Source organism: Gekko japonicus, unplaced genomic scaffold (genome assembly GCF_001447785.1).
Source record: "Gekko japonicus isolate JY-2015 unplaced genomic scaffold, Gekko_japonicus_V1.1 scaffold1297, whole genome shotgun sequence".
In the NCBI taxonomy this organism is placed as follows: Eukaryota; Metazoa; Chordata; class Lepidosauria; order Squamata; family Gekkonidae; genus Gekko; species Gekko japonicus.
In genome coordinates this window covers 424,572-436,254 of record NW_015169815.1, presented here as the reverse complement: position 1 = coordinate 436,254, position 11,683 = coordinate 424,572, and the positions used below count along the sequence as shown (strand labels likewise).

The 11,683-nt window shown below is 45.4% G+C and overlaps 1 protein-coding gene across 1 annotated transcript in view; it reads left to right on the top strand.

The window, feature by feature from the left end:
* ATP6V1E1 (ATPase, H+ transporting, lysosomal 31kDa, V1 subunit E1) overlaps positions 1 to 11,683 on the top strand; it is a 32,236-nt gene that overhangs the window by 13,662 nt on the left and 6,891 nt on the right. Inside the window, exons 3-7 of the mRNA XM_015417169.1 lie at positions 326 to 435; positions 3,850 to 3,916; positions 5,838 to 5,927; positions 7,393 to 7,461; positions 9,411 to 9,505. Coding sequence (XP_015272655.1) covers positions 326 to 435; positions 3,850 to 3,916; positions 5,838 to 5,927; positions 7,393 to 7,461; positions 9,411 to 9,505 — 431 coding nt within the window. The remainder of the gene's footprint in view (positions 1 to 325; positions 436 to 3,849; positions 3,917 to 5,837; positions 5,928 to 7,392; positions 7,462 to 9,410; positions 9,506 to 11,683) is intronic.

The following is an 11,683-nucleotide window of genomic DNA, read 5'->3' as shown; positions in this document are numbered from 1 at the left end:
GAAGATCTGGAATGGGTTTCTGGTTACACCTGGCTTGGAATGGACTTCTGCGTTGTGGCTCAAATGCCACACAAAATTTCCAGTTGGAGTAAGCTGAGCAGATCCAGGCCTAAATTGCCAACAGGGGCGTTTCTGCTCTTGAATTCATACAAGTGAGCTCAATAGACTGTGGATGTGTTTTGCAGTAGTCTGGGCTCTATTAGGACCCTCCCAGCTGGGGCTCCATAAAAACTTTTGATGTGGGGTTTAGACTCTGTGCCAGACGAAGAGCGGCAGGTATTCCCCGGTCCTCTCAGCCGGCTTCAACCTTTATTCTTTCTCGCAGGCTGAAGAAGAATTCAACATTGAGAAAGGTCGTCTTGTTCAGACACAGAGACTGAAGATCATGGAGTACTACGAAAAGAAAGAGAAACAAATCGAACAGCAGAAGAAAATGTATGTCGTGCAAGGTGTCCTCGCCTAGCGTATTGTAGGTCAGGGGTCCCCAGCCCTTTTCAGCCTGTGGGCACCTTTGGAATTCTGACACAGAGCACGGCGGCCACCGCCAGGAAATGGCTGCTGCCACAGCTTAACTCCCATCATGCAATGAAGATCCTTGTGCTGCAGGTGGCAGCCGAAGCAACGTTTTTAAAAATCTGCACAGCCAATTAGAAATTGGCTAAAACCCCACCTGGCCAATGCTCCCGCTAAGCTGTGGAGTCTTGTGAGCAAAAACTCTACTTTGTGAGCTACTGGCATTAAAGTTGTGAGTGAGCGATTTGGCTACTGCATAAATTAGTTTGCTCTGGAGCTATCCTTCCTGAGCTAAGACAAAAATGTGTGAGCCGGAGGCTAAAACACTGTGAGCTAGCTCACCCTAACGCAGCTTAGAGGGAACACTGGCTGGATGTCTTCCGTGCCAGAAATTGGTATTGGTATTATCCCACCATCTTTTGGGGTTGGGAGTCCTGGTTTCACCGAGCACTTTATATGATTTAGGACGGGTTTGTTAAATTGTATAATATGTTTTTAAAAATGTATATTTATTGGTATTTTTGTATTGTTGTTTTATGTTGCAAGTATTATCTTGCCTTGTAAGCCGCCCTGAGCCCTACAGGGGAGGGCGGGGTATAAATTTAAATAATAAATAAATAAATGACCTCTCTGCTTTTTTGCAAAAAACCCCACAAAACCCAAAGTATGCTAGTACAAGAAGGTGTATCAAAAATAGAGGTGTATTGTAAACTGCACATCAAAAACACCGCCTGAACCACAATATGAAAAATTGTGACAAGCGTACAACAAGAAACAATATTCAGTGTATCGATAACAAGTGTGTAAATATGGAGGGAAATAGTTTCTTTGTTAACCAATTTATTGAATTTTAAAACGGCCACCAGTTTAACACGAGGAGCCAAAAAGGTCTCTGACCTGTGCTGCATGAGATGCAAAATAACATCGGCTGATGATCTACCTAGAACGCTTGGCTGGCAATCCCAGTTTGTCCTTTTTGAAGTATTACATGTTGTTCATTTATACTGTTTGTTTCTCTGTATATTTACGTTCTGTTTATTGGTACGTGGAATATTGTTTACAGTTTTATGCTTGGCTCAGTTGTTCATATTGTGGGCTCAAGCTGTGTTTTCAATTTGCAGTTTAAAGTTACACCCCTATTATATACCTACTTGTACTAGGGTGCCTTGTGTACAGGATTAACCCACTCAGTCCAGTCCAGGAAAGCGAGGGAACCCTGTATCTTCAGTGCATTGAACAACAAACCACGAGAGTGTCTATACCCTGGTGTAGTGGTTAAGTGCGTGGACTCTAATCTGGGAGAACCGGGTTTGATTCCCCACTCCTCCACTTGCACCTGCTGATGTGACCTTGGGTCAGTCACAAGCTCTGGCACAGCTGTCCTTGAAAAAGAGCAGTTTCTATCAGAGCTCTCTCAGCCCCACCCACCTCACAGGGTGTCTGTTGTGGGGAGGGGAAGGGAAAGGAGTTTGTAAGCCGCTCTGAGACTCCTCTGGGTAGTGAAGGGCGGGGTATAAATCCAATCTCTTCTTCTCTTCTTCTGGTTTTCAGAACAATTTTCAGCACCACCATCCTCCAATAGTCTGTGTGCTATGCTCTGTACTGAATAAAGATCCTTCTTATTTCTAATGTGTTTCTGATGTTGTCACTTGAGCTCCAAGGCTAAAATCCTGTGTCTGACGCTGACCACTTAAGCTACCTTTGTAAGAGTAAAGCGTGCATCTCTGAGTAGAGAGCTGCTGGTGTGTGTCGCGGATGCCAACTAAGGGCTTGAATCTCATCCCTTAGGAAAAGGCAGGGGCTATCGAAAGAGATTCTGGTGGCAAATTGTTGTGAGACCAGAGATGGTACAGACTGTCTCGTGGCTGGTTGTTTAATGTGCTAAAAGTGCAGGGTTCCCTCGCATTCCTGGACTGGACTGAGTGGGTTAATCCTGTACACCTTGTTTTTGCACTCCTTGAGGGCATTCCTTTTTGTTTTCTCGGTGAAAACCTCCCCCTGCAATTGGAACACATCTCCATGGAAATCTGTATTATGGATCACACAAAACAAGGGTTGTTAAGACCAAAAGTAACTGTGTCTCTCGTACAAATACTTTAAGTAAAGATGATAGAGGGTTGAGCTAGGGTAACTTGGCTAGAAGTCTGGACTTAAAATAAGGAGGTCTGTGTTCAGACACTTGCTGAGTCATGCAGCTCACTGGGTGACTGTGTCCTGCTTGCTATCTCCGAGACTTTCTGGATTCATGGTAGAAGGATGCGTTACCAGCTCAGTTTTTCCAAGGACACAGGCTGTGTTCTCTTCTCCCCCCTGACTGAATGCAAGAGAGCAGATTATCCAGAAAATGTGGCATCTCTCAAAGAGAGAAACTGAACAAATAATGTAGGATGAGATGAGATGTAAATCAATGAGACTTTTAACTGTTCCCAATATTTAATGCAGTCCAAAGGCCTTCTGGGGAAGAATGGTTTTTGATCTGGACTGGGAAGGCCTGTAGAGGTGGTACTAATCTCACCTGCTGGGGGAGGGAATTCTGCAAATCTGGAGACGGCCGAAAAGCTCTTCTGTGGGTCCCAATCAAACGTAGTTTAGTTAATGCTGTTTCTTACAGGAGGATGCCACTCATGGTGGGTTGGTGTGGGTAAAAGCAGACTCCTAAGTATTCTGGAGTCCTCATTGGCATCTGTAGGTATTCTGGACCTCATTTGCAGGGTTTTTTTATTTTTATTTTGTTCCAGTTAGCAAAGGCCTTAAGCTCAGGTCTCTGAATCCATTGAATTCTAGCAAAACCAGTCACAGGTGAAAAAACGAAGTGGGAAACGGCTAGTCTTCTGGATGTATCATAATATGATGATCTTCTCAAGTAGCCTCAAATAAGCGTTGTTCAGAGAAGAAATTGTGCATGGTCATTTGGGCACGTCATAGTGGTGGGTTATAGGACTTCCAGCAGAGTAAGAAGCAGAAGGATCTGGAAAGGGAGTGCCTTTGGCTCATGAGAGAGGTCTGTACACCTGAACACAGGAAGCGGCCTTATCCTGAATGGCCCATTGAGGTCAGTATTGCCTACTCAGACTGACAGCAACTCTCCAGGGTCACAGGCAGAGGTCTTTCTCACTACCTACTCTCTGATTCTTTTAGCTGGAGATTGAACCTAGTACTTTCTGCATGCCAAGCAGATGCTCTACCACTGAGCCAAAGCCGCTCCAACCCAGGTGGTATTTAACTCTAGAAAACCTCAGTCTTGGGCATATGGATGGGGAGCATTACAATTAGCGTGTGCCTCGCTGTCTAAAGCCTGTTGTGCTCAGATTTTGTTTCTGCCTATGTGCCTTGCAGTCAGATGTCCAACCTGATGAATCAAGCACGGCTGAAGGTCCTCAGAGCGAGAGACGATTTGATTGCTGTGAGTATGTTTCTCATTGTAAGAAAACATTGTAAGAAAAGCTGTCTGAAAGAAGCCTTGTATATGTCTGTAGCTTCGTTGGCCGCTTGTGTGTCATTTGTGGATGCAGACATTCAGTGAGTGCAAACCCCTGCAGCTGTCTCCTGTACTGTTTATTGCTTTCCTTTTGCAGGACTGGAGAAATGTGACCCAGAGAAGGCTGGTCCCTTATGACTTTTTTTCCACTGAGGCCTGTGGTCGCCTTCCTATAGCCAGCAACTGACACTCCCACAATATAAATCTCCGTGTTTTGTGCAGATAGAGGAAGTCATGGTCTAGGGAAATTCTGAGAAGTATATAGCACAAGGTTTTGGTTGGAATGAGGACACCGGGGCTCAGATTCCAGTGGCGGATGGCAGAGAATTCCTCTCAATCCATGCGTTGGTTGCCTTGATCTTACCTCTGATAGTTTTTTTAAAAACATTTCATAGAATCATAGAGTTGGAAGGGACATCCAGGGTCATCTAGTCCAGCCCCCTGCACAGTGCAGGAGATTCACAAATACCTCCCTCTCCACACCTGCAGTGACCCCCTGTTCCATGCCCAGAAGACGGCAATAATCCCTCCAGGGTCCTTGGCCAAACTGCTTGCCATGTTTTGCTGTTCCCCAATCGTTGTCTCTTTGGCCTCACTGCTGCTGGGAAAGAAAGCATCTCCCAGCCGAGCATCCAGAAGGGCTCGCCTCGGGCAACAGGCTGAGGGATACCTCATTCCCTGCCAGGCAGTCATCGAGAGCAACAGAGCAGCCAGTGGATCCAGCAGTAGCGTCTCTCAGCCTCGGCCTTGCATATTAAGAAGAGCTCAAGGTGTATCCACAGAGTAGCGAGCCTCTTGATCGGATTTACATCTCTGTGCAGCCTCTGGATAATGCCAGCAAGCACTCTGGCTGCACGCCTTACTACTTGTGTATGCTGGAGAGAGAGACGGAAGGAAGCAAAGCAAATTAATCGTTGCACAATGCAGGCCCTGCTGTCTGCCTGCCCGGGCTTTTTGAGATAAGTCACATGCCTCTGATGCGCGAAATGCTCAGCTTCCTCTTGCTGAAGTGATGTCCTGCAGCTGGATAAAATTGCGTGTGGGGATTGGCTGAACAGTATTCCGTAATGTCTCCTTTTAAATTTCTGCCATAGAAATGGGTATTTATTCCCTGCAGGGAACGCGGCATTGTACCAAGGCCAAAATCTGTCTGCTGCCCCTAATATTTGGTCTCCCTACATCCACCCATAGGCAGTTCTTGCTGGGGGTTGGGATACACTCTGTTTCTGTGCACTGACTGGAGAGAGATGTGTTCTTGTATGTGGGCTCGCTCAGTCCAGAGGCCCTTGTGAAATAGAATTCTGCCCATCACAATGGAAGGGGCTCCACTTATGAAGATATAAAATGAGATCTTTAATTATACTTCCATAGCTACTTTTCTGAAGCCAGTGTGTTACAGAGGTGAAGAGTGGGAGACCTGGGTTCGAATCCCCACTCGTGCCCTGGAAGCTGGCTGGGTGACCTTGGGCCAGTCACACTCTCTCAGCCTAACCTACCTCACAGGGTTGTTGTGAGGATAAAATGGAGGAAAGGAGAATGATGTAAGCCCCTCTGGGTCCCCATTGGGGAGAAAGGTGGGGTATAAATAAATTTAATAAAATAATAAGGTAAAGCCTCTGAAGATCCTGCTGCTTGCATTCATAAATTTGGGAGGGTGACAGGTCACAGGCTGCAACTGAAGCTCCCAAAAGAAGTTTAGCTCTCGGCTGCAAAGTACGGGCAACGTTTCGTTTTGAAAAGAAGATGCAAATATAGACACCTGTGGAGTAGGACGTGGGGTGGGGGATTTGAAGTAAGATCAAGCCACAAGGGCTTTACTGACCTGGTGATCTTTTTCTTACTCCAGGATCTGCTGAATGAAGCTAAGCAGAGGCTGTCTAAAGTTGTGAAGGATACTGCCAGGTACCAAATGCTGTTGGATGGGCTGGTTCTACAGGTAAAAACACTCCAGGCATCCTACCGCTGTTGACTATCAAAATAGCTTGCCTCCTTGGTTGTGCCCTTGGCTGTGGGTGTAGCTGTAGCTTTCTTGATTCCATGCCATCAGTTTCCTTGTTTAAATGTTTCCCAAACATTTGTGCCAGTTGAACCTCATACCATGTTCTCAAAAAGCAGGTAGCTGTAAGTGGCCGTCGTGTGTGATCCCCAAACCACATCATATATCGGTTCCTTTGGCAGTGTTTGCTTTTATTGGTTTATTTAAAATTTAGACCTATAAACTGTCCTCCTCTGAGTTCACAGAGCTCAGGGCGGTTAACAACGGAGACTATACCATTTAAAACCCAAGAGTTAAAATAGGTGAAGCGACATCAGATGGTTCCAAAGCAAGTACAAATTGCATTGCTGTCTCGCGAGTAAGCGAGAAAAAGCAGGGCGGGGGAGGAGAAAGGAGTGCCAGATACGATGGTACCCATTGCTGTCTTCAGCCAAAAGCCTGGCGGAACATCTCTTTTTACATCATTTTTACCTTTTGGAGAGGTAGTGTGGCTCAGTGGTAGAGCATCTGCTTTGCATATAGAAGGTCCCGGGTTCAATCCACAGCAATCTCCATGGAAAAGGACCATGTGAAAGACCTCTGCCTGAGACCCTGGAGAGCCATTGCTGGTCAGAGTAGACAGCAGTGACCTTGGTAGACCAAAGGCCTGCCTTAATCTAAGGTAGCTTCATGTGTTGTGTCACTTGGGTAAGATCTGAGATGTGTGTTCCTGTAAAGATCAGCAAGAAGCCTTCCTTAAGTTCAGGAGGCTGAATCTATATTTGGTTAAAGCAGAGACTTTATAGTTGTGGCCCCCAGCTCTGTGAACCGAAGAGCCCAGCCTTGGCCCAAGTCTTTCTCCTTTGGCAGGGTAAAAATCACTCTCTTTAGGGTACTAAATTTTGTTTCTAATTGAAGTTTTATAGTGGTAGGTTTTAATTCCTCTGCTGCTCTCTAGCTAGTGTTTATCATACTCTATATGCTCTCTCAGTCCAATCCATCTCACAAGGTTGTTGTGAGGATAAAATGGAAGAGAGGAGAATAGCGTAAGCTGCTTTGGGTCCCCACCAGAGTTCCCTCTAAGCTGAGTTAGTGTGAGCTAGCTCACAGTTTTTTAGCCTCTGGCTCACACATTTTTGCCTTGGCTCAGGAAGGATGGCTCCAGAGCAAACTGATTTATGCAGCAGCAAATCGCTCGCTCACAACTTGAATGCCAGTAGCTCACAAAGTAGAATATGTAGACTCCACAGCTTAGAGGGAACATTGGTCCCCACTGGGGAGAAAGGCAGGATAGAAATGGATTAAATAAATAAACATTCATTGGGTTAAACTTGAATCGAAACAAGTCACACTACTTAAATTTGTAAACTATTTTGTCAAAAAGCTCAATGTGAGGTTAATGTTTCTTCCTCTTTCTTCGATGAAGGGATTCTATCAGTTACTTGAGCCTAGAATGATTGTGCGTTGCCGGAAGCAGGACCTTCCCTTAGTTAAGGTAAGATTTCTTTGGCCCAGGTTGGCTCACATGAGCATGAAGGGGGTTTACCTGGCAGGCTGAGATCCTAAGACTGTAATCCTAACCAAAGTCGCACCCTCCTGAGCTTTAAATGGAATTTAGGAGGGCGTAGCTCTTGCTTACGATTGTACTGTTAGGGTCTTGGATGATTCTCTGCGAAGTACAACTTGAGACGACTGACCGAAAGTGTACAAACTGTGTTAAGGCTATCCTGCAAAGAGGTAATGGGCTGCTTGACTCAAGATGATCGAATCATCTTTCAGCTGCCAGGAAGCTTAAGCATCTCGAAACCAGTGGAGTACAGCATTATGGCCAGACTTCAAAAGGGGTAACCCCGCCGTGTTCAGAACAGTAATGGCCTATCTGCTGCTTCTCTATAAAACCCCTAATATTCCTTCATAGTTATGTTGGTGGCTTAGAGAGGCTGGGACTCAGCATATGGATAAGTGCTTTCTCGCAGATGCTGGATAATATCCCAGGAAGACAGTAACTCGGGTGCACGAATAACCACTGGATCTGGTTTCCTGAGAACTGCTCTCAGACCAAAAAGTGGCGACTCCCAAGTCCCAGACTGGCATTTCATCACCCAGGAGAAGTGCGGCTGTTTAAAATATTGTACATCCTCAGTTAAAATCAGAAGCCCGAGCTTGCTAACTGCCAACATAATCTCCGTGTGACTGAATTGGCGAAGTGAGAGGAAGACCAGTGATCAGGTCTTCACCCATGAAGAAGTTTATGGAGCCATTTCTGTATGAAGAAAAAACAGCCCTTCATGACAGTTACTCTTGTTTCTAAAGGTATCTGAGTTGCTTGCAGTTATTTGGGATATTGGCGCCTCCAGGTGGGTCCTTCGTTGGTCTGCAGTAGGAGAGCAAGATAAATGAGTCCAGTAGCACCTTAAAGAGCAAAAAGATTTACAGCTTTTGAGGGTCAAAACTCCCTTTGTCAAAAGTAGGAAGGGCGCTTTGAATGAGCTCAGGGTGGTTTCTTTATTGTTGTGTACTTCCATTGGTCTTAGAGTCAAACCGCATGTTACAAATAGGTTCTTCAAATGAATGCCAGCAAGTCTGGCTGAAATTAATCCCTGGGAGGAGGACTAGTGCTCACCTGTGAACAGTTCTCTGTCGTAAAATACAAGCACTTGTGGATTTGGGCAAAAGAGGATTTGTGTCCAGCCTCTTGCAAGACAGAGGAGGAAATAACAGCTCCTTTGAACTCCGCAAAATCAAAACACTTGTTTTTTTTGCTTTGAAGAAAAAAAGCCCTCTGATCTTGGGGCAGCTCTTTCACTCATGATTTTGAGAATAAGGGATTTGGGGGGGGGGGGATTTTAAGGTGGCTAGGTTGGAAAAACATTTTTGCAGGGTGTTTTGTGGGCTTCCCTGCAAGGCTGTGTTAAATTCAGTAGCAGAACTAAATCCCTTTTGTGTTGGATTGAGAATAAAGGGGATTTTTTGGGGGGGGGGGATTTTAAGGTGGCTAGGTTGGAAAAACATTCTTGCAGGGTGTTTTGTGGGCTTCCCTGCAAGGCTGTGTTAAGTTCAGTAGCAGAACTAAATCCCTTTTGTGTTGGATTCACAGGTGATGCTGCCTTATTCTTGGTGGCACCCCACTGTTATGCAAGGCTTTCCCCAGTCTCTGGCTCCTGTGATGCTGGGAACTGGCCTGGGACCATTTAAAACATGCTGTAGTGTTGCATTATGGGTAACCACCTGAAAGCACGCCCTTGCTTTTTCCAAAGCTAATGTGTTGGGTCGTACTATTTTGGATCTTGGAGTCCTGGTGCATTGCTTACGAGAGGTCTCATCATATCGATCGTATCCGCTTTGAGCCTGGGTGAGAAAGGGAGACTAAAAGTACAGGGGGGGGGATGAAACACAGAATCTCTTCTTCTCTTAAAAGGCGTTAATCTTGTCATCCCGTTACAGAATGCAATCCAGAAGAGCATCCCAGTCTACAAAGCTGCTACCAAAAAAGAAATTGACGTTCACATTGACCAGAATACATTTCTGTCGGAAGACATGTAAGAAAGATATATCATCATCAGCCCAATTGCGGGGAGTAGACAGTGTAGGAATGTTTTAAAAGTGGCTTAGAAGCGAGCTCGTAGCTAGAAGCTCAGCACTGGTCATTGTCGGAATCGGCATTAATGCCAACACTTAGCGTTGCGTGGTGCGGATTGGCCGTGCATAACACCGTGGGAACCCTGACCTGGATAGCCCAGGCTAGCCCGATCTCAGAAGCTTGGCAGGGTCGGCCCTGGTTAGTATTTGGATGGGAAGTCCAGGGGTGCTATGCAGAGGCAGGCAATGCCCAACCACCTCTGTCCGTTTATTTCCTTGGAAACCCCACAGGGTCCCCCCATTAGTCGCCTGTGGCCAGTGTTCCTTCTAAGCTGAGTTTAGTATAAGCTAGCTCAGTTTTTTAGCCTCCGGCTCACACATTTTTGCCTTCGCTCAGGAAGGATGGCTCCAGAGGAAACTAATTTATGCAGTAGCCAAACCACTCACTCACAACTTTAATGCCAGTAGCTTACAAAGTAGAATTTTTGCTCACAAGACTCCACAGCTTAGAGGGAGCTTTGCCTGCAGCTTGATGGCAAAAAACAAAAACAAACCAAGGTAACGTGCCTTTGGCAGATCCTCGCCTGTGCTGTTCATATCTGTCAAGGAAACATCAGCACTGGCATGAAGTCATCCGGCCGTAGTTTGCCAAGCTGTTAGCCCAGAAAGTGGTGGCATTTGATATAGGCAGTAATGGGTAAAGAAGTACCGTGAACTGCTGACCTCTTGAAGGTGAGGCTGTAGTTCGGACTCAAGGGACTGACAAAGCAGAAGATGCATGAAGGACGTGATAGGTTGGGTCCCCTGAAATGTGTCCAAAGATTCTTCAGTGAAACAGTCATTCCCGTGTCCTTCATAGCACCATCTGTGTAGTCAGGTTGAAACGTCTCCAAATGATGAGCCAGTTCTTTTATAAACTTCCAGGTCTGGCTTTTTTTTTAAAGCCCCCGGAGGGGATTTTTTAAACACTACAAAAACTAGAACACAAAAAAGGGAAAGGGAAAGCTACATATAAGGGAGAAAGTAAAGAACCCACTACTAACTAAAAACCCGAGAGAGGAGATCTCCAACTAGCTTTTTATACTTCATTCAGACTTTTCATCTTTGTACTTCTTATGAACTGTGTCAATCTTTTAACCCTTTTAACAATCCCCAGTTACATTTAATTGCCCAATAACAGTGCCCCCCATCATCCCCTAGAACCAAAGTTCTCAAAGGCACAATTCAGAATCCTTCAGCCTTTACTTCTTCTTCTCTCTCTTCCGCAGTTTGTAGGAACTTTTCGGGGCTGATGCCCCCTGCTCAGACAAAGAGTCCTCACCAGACGAACCAGTTTCCAGCTCTCCACTGGACTTATCGTTCTCTTCTTTTTTCTCGTCCTCTGGCCTTCCCAGCTGCTCCTTTAGAAACTCTTGAGCTTTAAGAACAGAGTCTTCTCCTTGATCTTGAATATTACTCCTTCTGGAAACAGCCATTTATATCCAATTGAGTTTGTTTGGAGGAAAACCACAAGTTCTTTGTATTTCTTTTTGCATTGTCTTACTTCAAATGGAATATCCTTTAGCGTTCTGACAGCATTCTCCCCTACCTTTAGGGGTGTCGCAGCAACTGCTTTCAGGATAGCATCCCTGACATGCCTCTTCGAGAATCTTACTACAATTTCCCCAGGCAGATTATTTTACTTTATGTATCCTGAATATGATCTGTAGGCCACATCCATGTCGTTGAGTAGCAAGTCCGCCTTTATATCTGCTACTGGGGCAAGTAGCTCACTCATAAGTTCTTTAAGATTCTCTCCTCTTTTCTCTGGCACCCCTTGGAAGCGCAGGACCATATTAGCCTTATCCATTTGCACTTGCAGCATCTGATCTTCCAAAGATAAAGTTTTCTTTTCCAATTTTTGCACTTTTTTCCTCACTATCTGCGTTGTCTCAGCCATTTCCTTTACTTTCTCAGCATCCTGCTTCATTACTTGAATCAAATCCATTATTTGCGTTTGTTGAGCAGTAATGCTAGTTTTCACAACTTGCAGCTGCTTTTGTTCTGCAGTAATATTCGCTGTTACAACAGACATCTGTTCTTTAAAGACATTGAGCTGTTCCAGCAAAGGGCGCATGACCTCTGTCATCGCCTTCGTC